Here is a 21,397-nt window from a genome sequence, read left to right as displayed (position 1 = left end):
CATTTGATTTATAGTTGCTTGAACTCCCCCCTTACTAGTAGTAGCAACTTTTTCTTTTCCTTTAAAACCGAATACCTTGTGTCCTCCTTCAAAATTTTCACTTTCTTCCTCGTCTTCACCGATATTTATCTTTCTTTTCTTTAATGAAGCATTCTTAGCTTCTGCAACTACTTTTATCATCAAATTTTTTATTTCATTCGGAACAGAAGCACAAGGCTCAGAATCTTCTCTAGTTCCAGCAAGATGATGCTTAAATCTAAATATGCCTCCACTTACAATCTTTGAGCAATAGTTGCATTTCACTTTTCTTCCATTACCATTAACATCAAATCCATGTTTCCATCCAATATCAGATCGGTTTCCTGGAGCATTTTTACTTCTACTTCTACTAACTGATGAAGATACACTTGGATTAACTTCTCCTGAATTTGATGCGTTTCCCGACATAGTGAGGTAAGCTTTTTCACTACAAATATAAAAAATAAAAAGTCCAAAAGTTTAAAAATATTGTGGCAGCACGGTTTTTTAACAATGCAGTATGCAACACTTTATTTTTGAAAAAAATAAAAGGAATGATGTTGTAAAGTGGTGCAGTGCCCGTAACATACTATTATGTTGCAGCTGGAAAACAAAACAATATTTAAAATACGTGTTGTTGTTGCATACCAATGAACCCCACATAAAATTATTAAAAAAATATTTGCTGTAGTACAGTGCTCGTAACATCAACTTTGCTTAAAATCAATAAAATATTATAAGTTGCAGTGCCCGTGAACTCAACTTTACTTAAAATCAATAAAATATTACAAGTTGCAGTGCCCGTGACGTGAACCCAAAGTATTGCAGTGCCATAAAAATGTTTAAAAAATATGTTGTTGGCCCGTGACATCAACTCAACTTAAAATCAATAAAAAAAATCATGTTGCAGTGCTTGTGAGTGCCAGAAAGTGTTTAAAATATATGTGAGGGAGGTAAGGTCGAACGTGATAGAGGGTTTGCACTTACAGAACGATGAGAACGAAGGTGCGACGGAGGCTGAGTTCGAAAGTCGAGATCGACGACGCGACAGACTGCGAACCTGATGGACGAGAAAGCGACGAAAGACGAGATCGAACGAGATAGAATGCGAGAGTGCGAGAAAGAAGATGAACAGTGAGTGAATCTTTTATAAATCCTAATCTGATGCGTCCTAAAAACGTAGCCGTTTTGCGTTTTCAAATTTTTTTTCCAAACTCGCAAAATCGGAACCAAAATCGCGATTTTAGGCGAGTTTAGCGAGTCAACAACCGAGTCTACCGATCCTACTGTAAAAACGAGTTTGCTTACGAGTTAACTCGAAAGCATTGTCTGAACTCGTAAACTCGGTCGAGTTAACGAGTTAACTCGCATTTTCGATAACCGTGGACGTCGGTGCACCCTGTGCCTGACATCTTGGTTCCTGTTAAATCAGAAATCGAACCCGTGGTTACGCGCACTTCATCGTCTTCCTTCTCGCCTTTTCTCTCCGCGACATTACATTGCCAGGTGCGTTTTGTCTCTTTTGATCCGTTTAAACTTACTTTTACTCCGATTAAATTAGTCTTTGATGGATTATCTTCCATTTGAACCAATTAAAATGAGTTTTCGTTGTGTTTTGGTGTAGTTTTTCTCGTGTCTTTGGGTAGCATAGTAGTACCTTCTCCCTTTGCTAGTTTCCTCGTAAGAAAAGCTTGCGTCTTTTGGATGTCTTATAGCATTTCAACCCAAAACCGAACTTGGGTCCTTGCCTAGTTCTCATGTCACCGTATTCGTTTTCATTGCAGGTTGGAATCGAACTAGGCAAGGACCCAGATTCGGTTTTCGGTTGAAATGCAATAAGAGATCCAAAAGACGCAAGTTTTTCTTATGAAGAACTAGCAAAGGAAGAAGGTGCTACTACGCTACTCAAAGACACGAGCTGTAGTAGACGTCAGTTAATGCCATGTTCGACCTTTATAGAGCCCTTAGACGTCGGTTTTGGTATAATCTGACGTCTATAAAGACGTCGGACCTGTAGAGACTGACGTCCCATTAACGTCAACCATAAAGACGTCGGATCAAAATTTGACGTTAAAAGCTCAAAATAACAGACGTCTAAAGCCCTTTCTGCACTAGTGACATAAAATATCATTGTAAAGCTTTTAAAGCATATGAAAATTTTAGTAGAGTTTTTACTCTTGTGAATAATAGCTCTTTTATTTTGATATTTTTCTTCAAAAGATGTCTTTATATAGGCTTAAGAAGAAACCACCTTTATTAAAAAATTTCTTCCCATTGAGTAGCTTTGAAGTCACTTGAATATCTTTTTCTTGCTATCATTTGTTGAGAAAGAAGCATTTAATGTGTTTCATGAAGCATTAATTTTTCTTTGTTTCTTTATATAATTTTTCTGATAGTTGAAAGTACTTACCTTTGTAGGTTGCATTTTTTTTAATTTGAATGATAAAAATGCAAATTATACTTAGGAGATAATTGAGTCAAAGTTGACATATGCTTATGTTAGATAATTTAGGAGATATTTCAACTGTAATTTAATAAGAGACATTTGAATGAAACTTGAACTTTTAATACGAATCTCAATGAAGATAGATAATGAAGGCATTCTCTACAACATAACTTTAACTTTACCATATTCTTCAAGTATGCTAGCTTAACGTCTTGACTAGGGATGGCAGAAAATCTGCTACGAGTATTTAGTATCCGCGGGTAAGAGGTACCCGCGGGTAGCGGATATTTTAATGCCCGCTTGTTAATGGGTCGGGTTCAGGTATTACCCTATCCGTACCCGCAGGTACCCGCTACCCGTTTGAGAGATGAAATTACAATTTTATCCTGTTAAGTTTTCTTACTTTCATATACTCTCTGCTGTCAATTGTTCAAACCCTAACTTTCTTGTGCGACGGCTCTAGAACTTCCTCCTTTGTAAGCGTATTTGTATACTACGCTCTTGTTTGTCCACAACCTCCTTCGGAGGCTACTGAAGAACAAATTAGGGTATACAAAGAAGTAACGGAACCTTCGGTATTGTGCCAAAGAGCTTCTATCAAAGGCAAAACTCTGCGAGAGGCACAGAAAACTTTCCGTATAACTCACGCGGATCAATTTGTTGAGCCTGGAACGTATTTGCGAGTCCATGTGCACCCAAACGCTTTCCTAGGTACACTCAGAGAGTTTGTTGGAATGAATTTACATTTTAGATTATTTTTGGGAATATGTTATTTGACATTTTAAAGCCTTTTTTAGGTGTTATGAGATTGACTGGAGATCAAGGATAATAGCTGTGGCGGAATCCTATGTAGTTTTGGATAAACCTGCTGGTACATCAGTATGTAATCAATTCCACATTACAAACTCAAAGTTTATTAATTCTCGTATATGTGCATAATACAATGTTTTTGTAATTATTTATGCTTGATGGTGTCGAATCCTGTAGTGAGTCAAAAATTGATCTTTAGATCAGGCTAGATGATTATCGACTGCTTTTTTTACTCATTGTTTGTGTCAGTCCTTAGCTTTCACTGCTTGTTCTAACTTTTTGGTTTAACTGAAGTCTCAGATTCAACATACTACAATCGTAATTGCATTGCGTTTAACATTAAGATTGGCCAGACTAGTTGAATTTGTTGGTGGTAGGACACAGTTGGTATTGGAATTTAGGAGGCTGAAATTTGGAAAATAGGTTTTCAAATGTGATTTAAGGTTTGAGGGATAGTTAGTAGAAAAGAACAAAGGTAAAAATATACTAACTTAGACTAAGTGAGAGCTAGCTAGGTTTGCCTTGTGTGTTTTCTGTATTGCTTTAACTGTGCTCATGGTATAAGATTATAGGGAAAGGAAAAAGGACCAATCAATCAGTCACTTCATGTGTTGTCGATGAAGAACTAGTGTGCTGGAGTTGTTGATTTATCAGCTGTTTTGAATTTTTCAGTGAATAATGTGTGGTTTACTTATTGCTTAATGCATGGCCATGAAATTGGAATTATATGTGTGCTTCAATGTATGCTGCTGAATATATATGTATTTTAAGATAGAAAACTTTAATAGATAACTTATAGTTATGAGGTTAGAGAGAATTAATATATTCTAATATAGACTGTGGATACTGATCTATTTGTTGTATATTTAAGTTGAAATGGATTTCATTGTTAATTTTGATTAATATATTCTAATGTAGACTGTGGATAATGATCTTGTTTCAAAAATATACAGCAAAGCCTGAGCTACTCCAAAATTGTTGTTGCTTTTATTGAGAGAAGGGAATTTGACAAGATTCTAATATACTCTAAGCAGGTATAGGCTTGTTTATTAATCAAATTGTACTGATTTTTTCTCATCAGATTATTTGGTGCTTCTTTTATTAATTTCTTTGATACTGTTCTGGCCTAGACTATTTTAATTGGTCGCTTTTTTGTGGTTGATAATTCTGTTACTTTTGGGCTACAAGTTGGCTGAATACCTGACTATCTCTTTCTTTTGCAAACAATTCTCCAGACAAATCCTCAGGTACGAGAGTGCCCCTAAATTTGTCATCCTCCAAAAATTTCTAATAATAATATTGTTATTTATCCTCACTTGAAATGGATTTTTCTCATCAGATTATGGATAATGTTGTTGCTTTATTATTTTTATTTATAATAATGTCTGTTTAATAATAAATTAAGTTAAGTGTTAAAATTTTATGTTATGTTTTTATTTTTACTTTATTAGATTTTGTATCTGAGCTCATAACTTTAAATTTTTCTAGATTCAATTAATTATCTTAAAAATATTCTACAAAAGTATTTTAATATGAAAATAGTTTACTATAATTTAAACTTCACTCCCCATATTTTAAATTTGAAGAGTATTTTTATTATCCAAGACTTTGTCTCGCATTTGATATTTGGACTATCAATATGATTATTTGGATTCTACATTATACAATATAATAATCAACTATAAAAGCAATTCCCCAGACAAATCCTCAACTATAAGAGCGATGAATCAGTTTTGTAACTTATTCCACCCCCTGAAAACGTAGCAGTAGTACTGAGTAACTTATGTTGATCAATTTTTTTTAGGATGTCTACCCAAGATACATTTTCTTCTATAGGAGATGACCAAGAAGGACAATTTATAGAACCTAATGTAGGAGATTCAAATCAAAATGATGTTCCTGTAGATTCAAATCAAACTGAAAGTTCAACTCCTACTGTTAACTCAAGAAGATTATTGTTAGATGTTTGGAATCACTTTAAGAAACAAAAGGTAGATGGGAAATGGAGAGCGATGTGCAATTATTGTTCCAAAAGTCTTCTAGGTGAGGCAAAACAAGGTACGTCACATTTGAGAAACTATTTCAAGAGTTGCAAGCTTCGAACAACACGGGACATCCGACAATCATTTTTAAAAACACATAAAGAAGGTAGTGAAACCGTAGTTATTGGCAATTATGTGTTTAATCAACAAATAGCTAGAGATGCATTCTGTAAGATGATAATTCTACATGAATATCCAATGTCAATGGTTGATCACATAGGCTTTAAAGAATTTTGTGTTGCTGTACAACCTCTATTTAAAGTGGTTTCTCGAAACACCTTAAAAAAGGATATTATGAAGGATTACATTGCCGAAAAAGAGAAATTGAAATTATTGTTGTCAAGGATTCAAAGTCGAGTTGCAATTCAAAGTTGAAATTATTTTCGCCTAACATTGTTCTTTTTCACTAAATTAATAAAATATGACTTTCAATTTTAGGTTTATGTATGTGTCTGCTCCTCATACTAGTTAAGTTCTTGCTGAATTGTTGGTTGAATGTTTAATGGATTGGAATCTAGATAGAAAAGTTTCTACTTTGACAGTTGATAATTGCACTACAAATGATGCTATGATTGATCGCATTTTAGACAAGATTTCACCTAGGTCTCTTATTTTGGGTGGCCAATTGTTTCACATGCGATGTTGTACACATATATTGAATTTGATTGTGAAGGATGGTTTGTCCATAATTGTTAATGTCATTGAAAAGGTCAGAGAAAGTGCTAATTTTTGGACAGCTACACCTAAAAGAGAAGAGAAATTTATAGAGACATGTGCTCAATTGAATATTCCATTCAGAAGAAAATTAGTTGTTGATTGCAGAACTAGGTGGAATTCTACATTTTTAATGCTTCAAGTAGTCATACAATACAAAGATGTATTTGATCGTTTATCACAACGAGAGAGTCAATATAAAGTTTTGCCTAATGCACATGATTGGCAAATGGCAAATGAAATTTGCCAAAAGTTGGAAATATTTTATGATGTGACGCTCTTGTTTTCTGGTACCTCTTATCCAACTGCCAACATTTTCTTTCCAAAGGTATGTGAAATTAAGTTGGCTTTGATGGAATGACTTAACTCTCCCAATTCTATTATTCACCAAATGGCTGCATCTATGGTTTTAAAGTTTAACAAATATTGGAGTGTGATCAGTGGAGTGATGGCTATAGGAATTGTCTTAGATCCCAGGTACAAAATTGATTTGTTGGATTATTTTTTCCCTCAGATATATGGCAATGAATCTAATTGTGAAATTGAAAAGGTGAAAATTCTTTTTAAGGACTTGGTAAGAGAATATGAAATGTGCATGAAAGGTAAGAAGTCAATTTCTTCAGGTCAAAATTCGAACATAAATGTAGGCCAAATTGTTGATGGAAGAAAAGATGCTTGGAGGAGAGATTTTGCAAAACATCAGATTGTAAAAAAAAAATGAACCAACAAATTATAAGTTAGAACTCAATTATTACTTGGAGGAACCGACACTACGTACCGGATTCAGATGAAGGATTTGACATTTTAATTTGGTGGAACACTAATGGATTAAAATATTCAATCTTACAAATGATTGCAAGAGATTTTCTAGCCATTCCTATCTCAACAGTTGCTTCTGAGTCTTCTTTTAGTACCGATGGTCGATTTTTTACTCCACATCGGAGTAGATTACACCCAGACACTTTAGAGGCATTGATGTGTGTTCAAGATTGGCTATGGAGTGACATACAAGGTAATTAAATGAACAATTCAAATTACATATTTATATTCATTCAAATGATTGGCTAGGACAAATGAATTTATTTTCCTTTTTTAGGTTCTTCAAAATTGAAAGTGGATAACAAGAAGCTTAATACAATACTAGAGGAGATAATTGATGATGATGTTAGTAGTTTTGTTTATAATATTGTAATCTAATTTTATTAATAGTGTCACTTTGTCATTGATTGATGACTTTATTTATATTTATTTGTTTCAGGAATTAAGTGGTCAAAATGAAGATGTGGGAGAACAAACATAAATCTTGAAGTGTTATTTTTAGAACAATTATTTGAATTTATGTTTTAATTTGTACTAATTTGAATTAATTTGTATTAATTTGAATTAATATGAATTATTTTTACTATTAATTTGTATTAATTTGAATTTAAGTTTTAACTTTTATTTACTTATCCATTGACTTTTCTTGGATATATATTTTAAATATTATTTGCATTTTTTTTTGTAATTTAATTTGAATTTTTTCATTAAAAAACTTATAAAATAATTATTTTTAAATATTTGTGGGTTGAAAGCGGGTATCCAACGGGTACCCGTGGATTGAAAAAAATCCACAGATGTTTTTAAGACGGGTAGCAAGACGGGTAGCGGGTACAATTTTACTCAGCGGGTCGGGTTGCTGGTAGACACTATCCGTGCCCGACCCGACCCGTTGTCATCCCTAGTCTTGACTTGTAGTTATCATGTAATTGATTTCCATAAAAGTGAAACTTGACATTATTCTCCATTTATCAAATGAAGCACGTAAGCTCATAATCTAATAAGCTTTATCATATATTCTTCATGTTTTGAAGCTTAAGCTCTAAGCTTCGTTGTATGTGAGCATTCAATAAAAGCATTTAGGGCGTTGTATTTTTTTTCTAATAATCTTTATCTTTTTCATGGTGCATAAAACAATAAAGATAAATACAAAAATATTACATCATCAGATAAATAGATCGTGAAAACAAAAGATAGTATGGTTGATTTCGTTAGTTTACTAAACGACATCATTGACATTAACCTTAAGTTCTAAGGTTTACAAGAGTCTGCAACTCTTTTAACAAATGTTGTTTTTAAGTTATACAAGTTGGTTGTACGATGAATCCTAGATATAAAATTTAAGACTTACGTTTATTAAGTTATTCTGTGTTCAAAGATTCTTGTGTTAAGTTATTGGGTGTTTAACCCTTGACTATTGTTTGAATTTTCTTTGTTTAAATTTTGTTAAACTATGTAACTTTATTAGTCTAAGCTAAATAATGTAGAGACCATGTTATTAGAAGAGTGTATGAAGTTATTAAAAAATAATTAATTCATTCGCGAAGCATTATGCATGTATTCTAATATTTGTATGTAAAAAATTATGTAATACATGAATCTTAATTTGTTTATGTTTCCAGTTTATTGGAAAATCCTAGAGTGAAAAAGATTTCGGATAAAGAAAATTGGGTTGTGTTGGGAAATATGTGAGAAAATTGTGGGAAATAAGAGACACATCACTGATATACATAAAGACAATAAAAATTATTTGCATACATTGGATGAATTAATTTAAACATAATGATAAAAATATCTAATTTGTGGCAAGATATCAATGACCTTAAGTTATCACACTAATGTTGTATAATAAAGTTTAGGAAATTTATCTCAATTAGAATTTTAGGTGAGTAGAATATACTCACCCTTCCATTTATTTTACAATAAAAGAGTTTTATTCATCAGATTTATCATCCTACAAGGGTTTTATAGTACGTAATCTTTAATTAACGTTAGAACCTAAGATTTTCATCATTCACCTTGATAATACTTTCACCAACAATAAAATTAATCACCATAATACTTTAGTGCTATATTGTAATTAAAAGACAAAAGCAAACAAGTGTTGACATGTTATTGCATAGATGAGTGAAACTTTAAAAAAAAAATGGAAGAAACATACATCTGTTTATTCTTCACATTCTGTTTTAATCTAACACAAATTCAAAACAATTTAAAAACTTGAATTCATTTTGAATGTATAAATGATTCCTTGCATCGTAACAACTTGTTCACTGCAACAAGATATGCTTCAACACTTGCAACAACAACATCCATTTCTGCTCCAGTTCCACTATATAACAAAATTAAGAATTAAATAGTATAAGCATAAGATTATTAAAAGTAAGATAACACTAAAGAAATAAACTTGTGCAATTAGCATACCTAAATGTTGGATAAGTAGCATCTCTTGTGAAAGCATTAGTAGACGAATGATTCTCCCTACAAATTACAACACGTGCAGTGGCACTTATACCAATGCCTTTTGTCATTGAATTCAATGAGTATTCCAAAACTTTTATAGGTTCCTACATAAAATAGAGTAAGATGTGAAAAATAAAAGAATATAAAGTAATGTAAAGGTTGATGTGTGGGAAGACTTGAAGGCTTTTGATTTCTTTGAGTTTTGATTGTGGTTTTTATTATTAAATCATTAGTCCTACGTTGTTTTTTTCTTTTTAATGATATCGTTTATGTGCTTTAGCGAATTATAGCATCTTAGAAAAAAAAATATTACCATTGGACTGTGTGAGGACAATTTGTATTTGTTGTCATTTGATTTTCGTATTGTTTCGGGTTAGAAATAACCAAATGAATTCTGAAAACATAACTATGTTAAATTATTGAAAACTCTTTTCAATACCAAAATCAATGATACACATAATAAATCAATAAAAAATTATTCATTTGTTAAGTAATCTTTTCTGTTTTCGAAAGTGGGAGAAAAGAAATAACTTGCTAAATTTTCTTTTGTAAATTTATTTTAACTGATTAAAGGAGATTATGATTTTTTTTATCTTACTTTTAATTCAGATTTTTAAATTTTGAATCAGGATAATTAATTACCAGATATGATGAATAACCAGAAGACTCATTCATTAAAAACTATTATAACAGATAAATTTAATCGTTTATTAATTCTTGAAACTTGTTTGCTGTTATCCTCTAAGCTACACGGTAGTTTGTCAATTACATTGATAAGTTGAAACGTAGATAGTCTATCATTGATTGATGAAAAGAAAACTTGAAGTAATAAATAATATATTAGTAATACAAACCCAAAAATAACATAATAACAAATCACGTCTCTATTAAAGTCAATTGTATCTCATATAAAAGTGTTTTATATCAATTCAATTATGAGACTCATTTTTGAGAAAAAAAAATTATTCTTTTAAAGATCGTTAAATTTCAAGAAGATTAAATTTTATTATTGGATTTCTTTTCTTAAAATCGAGAAAATTTAAGTTTTTAATTCAATATATCAATCTATTTCATTCTTTATGTTTTGGACATAGGGTTTGATAAATGCTTGATTTAGCACTTATCTTATTTTTACTGTGTGTAAAATCTATGATAATTAGTTCAATTTTACTTGTTTTGCAAGATCACGTGAATTCAAGAAGTTAAATTTGCATTTTAAAGACAATAAGATAAAAAAATCACAAATTCAAAGGAATTTGTCACAATACAACTATAATGAGGACTTGAGTTATGAAGAAAACCCACTTAAGGTTTCCTCAAACCTTGACCTAAAACTCAAGTCATAAAAGAGTTCTTCATTTTAAGTCATTTCAAGCAGCTCCAACGACTTCACTACTTAAGCCATAAAGGAAACTCAATAAGGAAAAAAACCTCAAGGCTAGAGCCGTGAATCACTACTTGAGTCGTGCTATGAAAGTTTATAAATACAAGCACCTTGGACAAATTACGAGAGGTGAAAAAACAGAGAGAGAAGGACTTCAGTCTAGGCTTTCTAAGAGTGATTTTAGAGTGAGACTCTAGTGAGCCTTCTCACATCTATCCTCTGTAATTAAAAGACACATCTTTAGAAGATTAAGAGATGTTTCCTTCTTCATTATTTGTACTTCTTCCATCATCTATGAGGAACTAAATCTCCCTAGTGTTGGAGCATGATGTTAACATATTTAAACTCTTGTATTTGATTAAACTTTCCATTTATGAATGTTTTCTTTTGGCTTAAAGTTTGTTAATTGATTTATGCTTGTTGTTCGATGAATTGATCCCTTATCTTATCTAACTGACTTAAGAATGGATGGAAGTTAGTCTTAAGTTGTGGTCTAATTAGTTTTCTTATGGGATTTTGGATGCTAGGAAAAGATCTAGGGTGTGTAGTTAGAATAAAGTCTTAATCGTAATGTAGGTGAGTCGTACGCAGTCACTAACATATTTCACACCTGACAATTGGCAACATACTAGGCTTTAGGCTCCTAAAACTTGATCATTTGAGGCTTCATATTTGGAGGTGGATCTAGTACAAGAGAGGAAAAATCTATGAACTCAAGCTTTAACATGATTCAATCATAAAGTTACTCTATTGATAGTTTAAATCAAGTTCTAAAGTTGATTTTACAACACTCTCAAATTCCACACTCACATTTCTTACACATAATGGGTTTACAAAAGATCAAGCTAGTTAAAACATTGCAATTTTCGTCAAATCCTTGTGGATATAACACTTGTTTACTACAACAATTCAATATACTTGCTGGTATAATTTGAGTTGTAACAGGGTCAAGGTCAAATATTCGAGTTGTGCTGTGTAGTTCAAGTCCAATTGTTGTCTAATGAGCTGTCACTCATGCATCCAAACACGTCGGATGGTACTTACAGAAGGTAGTTCGATGCTAAATTCAGTTTAACGTTTGACAGATAGCAATTAATTCAATAGCTAATGCATGTATCCTACCTTCTTACCTCAAATATTCATTTATAAGTTTTGTTGTGAACTTTTGATTAATGTTGGTCTAATTATAGCCCAATTATGAGTAATTACACTTTAACCTTAAGTTGATCAGTTTTTAGGATTAATTTATTTTGGTGTCGTTCCCGATCAATCAAATTAAAGGTCAAATGGTCTGATTAGTGATCATTCGGGCTTTGTGACCCGCTTTCTGAGCTGATGGTTGACTTATTCAAGTCGGTGCATAGTCGGCTAACCTATTTGGTCGGTCGAGCTAGGTGGCTTGCTCATTGAGCTAGTGTTTGACTATCTAGGCTGGTATGTGGCAGGCCAACATGTTTGGTGGATGGTTGGCTCAGTGGCCGACGCTACAGGCTATGGATTGACTATCTAGGTTGGTTCATGGTTGGCTGACTTGTTTAGTAGTTGGTCAAATTTATTGATTGATCACCAAGGATATAGTTGGTAGTCCGAATTATGATTTATTGAATGATAATAAGTAGACATCCCATGGGTTGTACGTTTGTGAAAATATTTTTTTGGAGAAGTTTAAAGAAAAGGTTTGCGTAGTGAAGAGAGGTATACTTATATTTCTTGTAAAACAAGTTTACAAAGTGAATAATTCCACAATTTTTTGTTGGGTACTAAATATAAGTCGTAACAGTGGTAACTAAAATAGTATAAATCTTTTTTCTTTTCTTTTTCTCTTACCTTGAGTGTTTTAATATTTTTGATATGGTTGATATTGCTTCACCTATATGATGTATGTTATCATAATAGTAACATTGGAATATTCGAATTGTATGATCCTACTTTCTATATCTTAAGAATCTAAGTCAATCGGATTCATATTTCCAAAAAATATTTTCAAGATTAAGGAAAACATTTTGCGTCAGCTTTCTTTTAATTTCAATTTACCTTTTTTTTTAATTTGTTCTACGTGGGAGTCATTTATTATAATATTAGTGATTACAGATGATAAAAAATTTGTTTTTTTTATACTAATAAAGAATTCCTATATTAATTGAATATAGGTATGAGTATAAATAATATTATATTGTTTTAAATTAGCTATATAGACATGGATGAATATGTACATGTGTCTTGTTTATGCTCTATACTCATCTCATTTTAAATTACTAAAAAACACATGATATATTAGGTAACATGAAAATTTATATCCATTGTTCTCTTTGTCATTAATTTTTTTTCATTTGGATAATTTTTTTTTTGCCACACAATTTTTTATTCTCCCTAAAAAAGTTCTCTAACATCCTTATGATATTTTTCCTTGGTTATTATTGTTTTTCCTTTTTCCTTTGTATAATTTTATTATTTTTTTAACATGACAACATCTAACTCCCAATTTCAAGTAGTCAATTTTGTAACCCTTGATTTATTTGGTAACCTACAAAACTTATTTTCTCTGTTCCTTTTACTATTAGTTTTGTTTCATTTTGAAGAAAAAAAATTTCTACACATTTTTTCATTCTTTCTCTCAATGGTTCACTCATTTTATATCCATCAATTTTTTTCAGGTATTTAAGGCATTTTTTCTCTCATCATACCTTGACTATATTTTCTTTTATTTTCTACAATTCCATCAGTGTATTGTATTTTAGAAAATGAAAATCTTAAATTCATTGAATCAAATCATTTATATGACACACATTTATTTTTTATTGTTTTTTAATATTTTATGTGTTGCTTTTCTTGTTACTTGAAAATGTATAACATGTAGGTAATTATTATTTAGTATTTTATTTTGATATTTAAACAATTAAAATTTATTCTTTGATATGTGACATTAAAAATAGATATTTAAACAATTAAAATTTATTATTTGATATGTGACATTAAAGAAAAGAAAATGTGTGCCCTTTTTTATATTGATAATGTCATATTTTATTTGTGATTTTCTTAAAAAGTCATTTAATTAACATTTGAAACCATGGAAGGACCTATAGACTATACTTATTGGCCAATGGAGATTGGATCGGACACAAATGTCAGACCCCTTAATAAGAATGATAAAAAAGAGAGTGTTACATATCCCATTAAATAAATAGAAGCAAGAAATATTGAAAAACCCATGACATTTTAGAACATTAAACTCTCTTTTGAATAATTGTTAGATAGTTTTTATGGCAATATGTATCTACAACAAGAATTATTTTAGTTTTAGGTGTCTAGATAGACTTCATTCCTTTCTTAACAATGCCTCTCCTAATAGATTATTTATTTAAATTAGTTTTCCATTTCATGTTTTTGTTGTTGCAATAACTAATAATCATACATTATATAAAAGTAGATAATACTTAAGTTTTGATAGCCACTTGAATAAATATAGAAGAACATTTTTTTAAACCTAAATGTGTATTCGAGTTAAATATTATCATATTTTTTATTTGTGTAATATATATATATATATATATATATATATATATATATATATATATATATATATATATATATATATATATATATATATATATATTTGAATGAGTGGATATCAATTTTATTTAGATAAATATAAAATAGTCCATAATCCTTTATATTCTTAAAGTTACATTCAAAGATAAGAAAAATTAAGTGTTTTGTGTAAAAAAATGACCACGATTTTAAATAGAAAACTTTCTCGTCCTTTATATATTTTTCTTATAAAAATATATTTATAATCTTACATAAATGGAGAAAATACAACAAAAAGCTTTCATGTTTTAAACTTAGTTTTTTTTTTATATAATTAGATTACAAGAGGAAGTATATACATTCATGGTTAAAAAAATTCTTAGTAGTAAAAATCATGTGTTTCATAATTGTCTTAATAATCAAAGCTACACAATTTTTGTTAATTAGCAATTATGAAATTTTTGTGTACTTCTAATTCACACTGTGGGTTAAATGTTTATATATATATGTTGTAAGATGTCTGGTGAAATATTTTAAAATCAAATGAACATAGTAGTGAAAAAGGTGGTAATGAAATTCAAACCTTTACAATGATGTTGATAGCCTTGTAAGCTGAATCTACCAGTCCCGTACCCATTGAACAAGCAACATGTGTAGTACCATCAATATTAACAAGTTTTACTGTTGTTGTTGAAAGACCCAAAGTCCCACAAGTCACCTACAATGGTAAATATTATTTATTTTCACGTTAAGACATTACATCAAGCATCTTTTTCAAATTAAGCATATTTAAATTTAAGTATACTTGTAAATCACCAAGTTTCCATATCGGTTCTGCATTGAAAACTTTATATGATACCAATGCTTTGAGATCAATATCAGTTACAACCTATGAACATCAAAATGGAAATCAAACAATAAGAATTTTAACAAAATAGATTTGTAGACATATTAACATGAAACCTACAAGAAGAAAGTACACTTATAACTATTGTATTAAAGTAAGTAGCATAGCATGAAAGACTATGAATTGTAATCACCTATATTATTAAATACAACAAATCATAAAAGAAAATATTAAAATAATTCAATCTAGTTTAACGGTTAAAAGAAAATATTTTTGGCTTTTGCATTATCATTATGGTCACTTATTATTTTGGAGGATTAAAGTTCTTCAAATAAAAATAAATGGTAACCACTGGGACTAGACAATTTACTTTTTGTACCTCTCTCAAATTTCTTTCTGCACCCCATCAGTTATGTGAAATACCCAAACTAACCTTACGCTTATTCAATTAAATCCTAATTTTTTTCATCGCTTTCTTCTTCATCGTTCAGTTGTGTATTTTCCCTTTCACCCACTGCGTACACAATTGTGTTTTCTCATTTCCTGTGAGTTTGTTGGCTTTGCTGAGATTTTAGGCACACATTGCTAAAATGGGAAATTTTTAATACACATTATGTTTCCATTTCTTGAAAATCTTGTCCCAAGGTTGAAAAGCTTTTAATAACATGTCTTTTCTTGTAAGAAAAGATATAGTTTAAAATAAAAATGCATTGAAGTTTTTAAATAGTTATGTACTGTTTTAATCTTAATCCTTCATATAATTGTATAACTTAAATTTATAGTTTTTATTTCTCGTCACTAAATATGCTTACACACACACACACCACCCATTTATATAGAGAAAATAAAATCACTATATCTTAACCTTTTTCTTCTCAGCCATTGCTTTGAAGGGTAGAAACAAACTGTCAACTTCTTCTTCCTTAAGTTCATAACCGAGCTGAAACAATAAAGAATAATAATCTATGTAAATAAGGTAGCATTTACAGTGTGATTCAATAAAATAATTGAAAACATTTTAAGGAAGTTTTTATTAATTGATGTCCTTGGTTCTACTTTTCTTTGTAAAGCATAATTGAATTTTCTTCTTTTTGAAAAAAATAAGTTATTGTAAACCCCCATTTTAATATATCATGTATAAAATTCACTCTCATAAAATTCCTTTTAGAAAAATAAGATAAATAGGTTGTTTTTGTCATGCAATAACGATAATTGCTAAATAAGAAAAGGTCAAAATATTTTTTTTTTCAAACATAGAATAGAATAAGACATTCTTTCCTAAAAGTATATATATACACACACATTAAGAAAGTATTATTAAAGTGAGTTTCATAATGAATCCTATGTACTACGGTAGTTGAGTTCTAATCGACGCATGAAATGCTTAAAAAAAGTTATAGTTGAAAAGATCATGAAGTAAGAAAAGGAAATTATGAAATAAATACGTATGAAACAAACAAAGAAAACCATGGTATGAAAAACTTTATACTACCACCTATTTTGATAGAATTTAAATTTAGCGTATTTAGGAAAAGAGTTATATAATGAGATTATAAATATGAAGATTTAAATTACATTTGGGTAGAAATCTAAACATGATATTATTTACCCTCCTAAAATTTACACTATTCACAGTCTAAAAAAAATTGTATACCTCTTCTAGTCGCTTTCTCAAAGCTTGGCGTCCACTGCACGACCAAATATAAAAAAAAAGAATAGAAATGGATAGAACACAGTCAACAATAAGTTGCACAATATCTAAAATACAAAATTAAAATGAAGAAAAGTTATAGGTGAAGTACTAAATTAGTATCCCATTAAATTTTAAAATACTTAAATTAGGTTGGACAACTTCATGCAAATATCACTATCATTCAATATACTGTACTCATATATTTATAAACTAAACTAGTATTCCATTTATTAAGATTAATTAATTACATTTTTTAGTTGATATGTAGAAGAAATATCATGTAAACTACATAAGACACATATATATATACAAGTATTTACAAATATACGTAACATGACCTATAGATATAATATGTGAAATTTAAAATAAGTTAACTAATTTTTGTATGAATATCTTAGTCTATTAGTTATGACACATGATTTTAAAGTAATTAAGTTTAAAATATATTTTAAATCTTTTTAAAGAAAGTTTTCATTAAAGAATTTTGATTATATGTTTTTGCATCAACGAATAAATTAAGAAAACGCTTTGTTTAAAATAGGTAAGTTTTTCTAAACAACACATCTTCAAGATGCAAGTGTATCGTCTAACAGACATGACAACATCTTGTAGTCTTTACTTTATCTAATAAGCTAAGTCTAACTAAGAATGTTGCACAATACAGAATATTTTATATGTTTACTTTATTGTTTGTAAATAATGTTTTCATCCCACATCTACCATGAAGATCTCATAAAGCTCACATAAGTAATCATCCTACCACACCTCTGTGTCAACTCTAGAAAAGTTATCTTTCATGTACGATCTTATGTTTCACTCAAGTTTGGATATAGAATCATTTTGACCTATGCTTGATAAGTCATGTCAACTATCGAAATATTGCCTAAAGAAGAGATAAATATTCATATTGCTTGAAGTGCATTTAATGTATTTCTATATTATGTGTGATAGACATAAGCTAAAGATAAATATCATTGTTGAAACTTGTCAACAAAAAAGAAAGTGATATCAAAGTTCTAAACAAAAACCTCTCTGTTTATAAAGTTTCTTAAAAACATTATTTGCGTTCATTTACAACCTAAAAGGTTCAACCTTATATTGTATATAGGGATGTCAAAAAAATCTACGTCCACGGATAAAATCTACGACGAATAGTTGATACCCGCGGATATTTACTACCCGCAACCTGCGGGTAGCGGATATTTTAATACCCGCTTATAAACGGGTCGGGTGCGAATATTATACTATCCGTACCCGTGGATATCCGCTACCCGCAAAAAATAAAAATAAAAATTTAATTTATATTTTATTAAGTTAAATTTAATTAAAATTAACATTAATTTATATTTTACAAGATTAAATTTAATTAAATTTGAATTTAAATTTAATTTAATTTATATTATATTTTATATATTTTTTGTAATTCTATTTAAATTATTTTAATAATTTATTAAAATATATGTTTTTTAAATATTTGCGGGTATCCGCGGATATCAACGGGTATCCGCGGGTTTTAAAATACCCGCGGATATTTTTTAAGCGGGTATCCGTGCGGGTAGCGGGTCGGGTAGCGGGTGAATTTTTTTTTTTTGTCGGATCGGATTGCGGGTAGGCACTATCCGTGCCCGACCCGACCCGTTGTCATCCCTAATTGTATCCATATTAATATGTTACACCTCTATTAATTGAAAATCCAATGACCTTTTAGATCATTTTATTTTGAAATCAAAACAGTTAGATTCCAAACAATACTCAAGTTTGAGCCAAGAGACTATTGTCCAAATAATATTTGAATTGTTATTGCATGTCCAAATAATACTTAGTTTTTCATTTAAGAGTATCATATATTCAAATAATACTCGTGTGTATTTCTGTAACATTTTTGTACTTAGTGAAACTTGATTAAAAATTGGAAATATTTTGGGTAAGTATATATTGACAAACCAATATAAAACTCAAACATAAATTCGTCTTTTTCTAACTTTGTTTATATTGCATGTTCTTAAATTTATTATAAAAAAGAAGTTATTTTACAATTAATTTTATAAAAAAATTTGATAAATTGTCCGTCAAAGAAAAATTTGTCTTTAACTACATATCATCAAATATTGTATTTTCTAAAACTGTAAAGAATTTTAATACACAATAACCATATATTATTTGTAAGGTACAAAGTGTCTTTTCCTTTTTTTTTTCATTCTAATAATAATTTGATTATACCAACATTAAAAATCAAATTTGTGAAAAAAGAATAGTTTTTCAATTCATCCATATTTTATATATTGAGAGATATTTGAAGAAAAGACTTAAGTTACATACCTCAGCTTTCCCAGCACAATACCAATTTCAGTGGTTATTTTATGCCCAATATCCTCAGGAGATAATATTTGATATGTACCTTTATGTTTTAGCATCCCATCCTGCAAGGTACAAATCAACAAAGGAAAAAAAATTGAATAAAATTAAAACTAGTTTCATGTAAGTTGACTCTAGAGAGAAAAATGAGAAACCAACGTATAAAAAGAGCTTCAATTATGCAAAAAGAATCAAAATAAAATTATAGTTAAATTTGATTTTGAATTTTACAATGGTTGCATAAATGATGTTTAAAAAGTTTTAATCATGTAATTTGTTTATTTTATCAGCAAATATATAATTTATTGTTATTATAAATATTTAACAAGAAAAAAATTCAACAACCTAATAATATTTAATGGTTAAAAATTTGTATGTTCATTTTCGAATTGGAAATTAATGAAAATATTTAATACATTTTCTAAATAATTTTCATTGTAATAAAAAAATACCTTAATGTTCTTTTATACGCTAATGATAATCCTAATCTAAAAATAAAAACCAAGTATATATTAGGGTAATAGATTCAAAGAACATGAAGCAGGTCTTCTAACTCATCATGTAAAGCTATAAATTTGTGAATATTTAATTACAATATAATGTTTTAATTTCACAGATTTATCAAAGGACACAAATTATTATTCTAACATTATTTTTGAAATTTGGCTTTTGCACTAATTAAAAGGTTTACTAATACGTGTTCCATATTGTCAAGTAACTTAAGTAAATCAAGTTTAAAAAAAATGTAAATTGGAATAATTATAATTAATAACATAAAGCTTTAGTCTTTAGGGATAATTTACAATTTTATGTGGTAGAAAATGGACTGAATATAATTAACCTGATGAATGCCACTAGCATGGAGAAATGCATTAACTCCAACAATGGCCTTGTGAGGTTGTAAATGCATACCAGAGTATTCTTCAACCTATTCATATTAGTTATGAAAATTTGAAAAGGGCAAAGTATAATAAAAAAGAAATGCAAAATATAGAGCAAGACTTTAAATATATAATAAATAAATAAAACCATTTTGCTTGTCTCCAATATACGTCGTGTATTGATTCGTGTATACAGACCATTTAAGACATGATCTCCCTTGCATGCCAAGGCCATCACAACCTAATTTGAAAAAAAAAATAATTATAAAGTAATTTTGTAGAAAGACTAAGGAAAAATTAATTACTAAAATATTGATTAAATATCAATTATTCTCTATATATAATCATTATAAAAGTTGGAATTAAGATGTGTTCATTGTAATAATCAATTAAGTTTTAAGTATTTTATAATTTTATATATTTTAAAAAGAAAACCTAAAGTGCTCTATAGAAGAAAAGATACAAGAAAATGGTGCAAGAGTCCCAAGAAAGTAAAGAAAAGAGTGAAAGGTTTTATTACCATATATATATATATATATATATATATATATATATATATATATATATATATATATATATATATATATATATATATAATAAATACTTCAAATTTTTGATTGAACTCAAACAATTTGTTTCCCACTTAAATGGTCGATAAATTAACAAAAGAAACAAACTTAATACCATTTAAAGATATTAAATTGAAAAATGAAATATAGTCAATATCTTGAAAATATAAAAAAGTATTTAACAGTAATTATTTTAATTAATAATTAAGAAAATGTATTGAGGATTATTAAAGCAACAAAAACAAAATATATTGAATATTCATTTTTTTCACATAATATAATATTGACACTCACCTCTTCCAACGAAGCATTGCCAGCCCTTTCACCAATCCCATTAATTGTTACTTCTAATTGCCTAGCACCTGCACGAGCACCCTGGAAGTAGCTTTCACATTAAAAATTTGCAATCTAGTTTAATTGTTTAAATAAACTACGTAAATATTTTTTTTTAAAGTGTGAGTTTATTTATAAATTACTCGCAAGGTAAAAGGATAAAATCATTTTTTCTCTTTCGAGATTCTTCATATAAAAGATCGTTGAATTGCTTTCCTCAATATATATAAGTCTGATTTGTTCTTCATGTTTATATAATTTTTTAAAATAAATTTTGGATATAAATAATATGCTTAGTATAGTAAAATTTGATATTTCATTTTTAATAAAAATAAAAATGTGATAAATAATGTTTTATCTTTAATAGTTGTCACTTAGTTATTAAAAGGAAAAATAATGCTAATATGTAATCTTCAAAGAATTAAAATTAATTATATATTAACACTAATTTTTTCTTAATATACTCAATGTGATAAATGTTAAAAAATGTTAAAG

At 29.0% G+C, this 21,397-nt stretch overlaps 1 protein-coding gene across 1 annotated transcript in view; it reads right to left on the bottom strand.

The window, feature by feature from the left end:
- Window positions 1–9,075: 9,075 nt before the first annotated feature.
- Window positions 9,076–21,397, bottom strand: part of LOC124846570 (putative 2-isopropylmalate synthase) — a 36,475-nt gene continuing 24,153 nt past the window's right edge. Inside the window, exons 5-14 of the mRNA XM_088091377.1 lie at window positions 20,864–20,944; window positions 20,149–20,241; window positions 19,961–20,047; window positions 19,084–19,184; window positions 16,726–16,759; window positions 15,937–16,011; window positions 15,030–15,113; window positions 14,808–14,942; window positions 9,274–9,416; window positions 9,076–9,181 (exon numbers count right to left, since the gene is read on the bottom strand). Of these exons, the coding sequence (XP_087947503.1) occupies window positions 9,076–9,181; window positions 9,274–9,416; window positions 14,808–14,942; window positions 15,030–15,113; window positions 15,937–16,011; window positions 16,726–16,759; window positions 19,084–19,184; window positions 19,961–20,047; window positions 20,149–20,241; window positions 20,864–20,944 (939 nt within the window). The remainder of the gene's footprint in view (window positions 9,182–9,273; window positions 9,417–14,807; window positions 14,943–15,029; window positions 15,114–15,936; window positions 16,012–16,725; window positions 16,760–19,083; window positions 19,185–19,960; window positions 20,048–20,148; window positions 20,242–20,863; window positions 20,945–21,397) is intronic.

The sequence above is a fragment of the Vigna umbellata genome, chromosome 5, assembly GCF_029865625.1.
Source record: "Vigna umbellata cultivar VRB3 chromosome 5, Vumbellata_1.0, whole genome shotgun sequence".
Lineage (NCBI taxonomy): Eukaryota > Viridiplantae > Streptophyta > Magnoliopsida > Fabales > Fabaceae > Vigna > Vigna umbellata.
The sequence above is the reverse complement of the archived record's forward strand: the minus strand, read 5'-3'. Positions and strand labels throughout refer to the sequence as shown.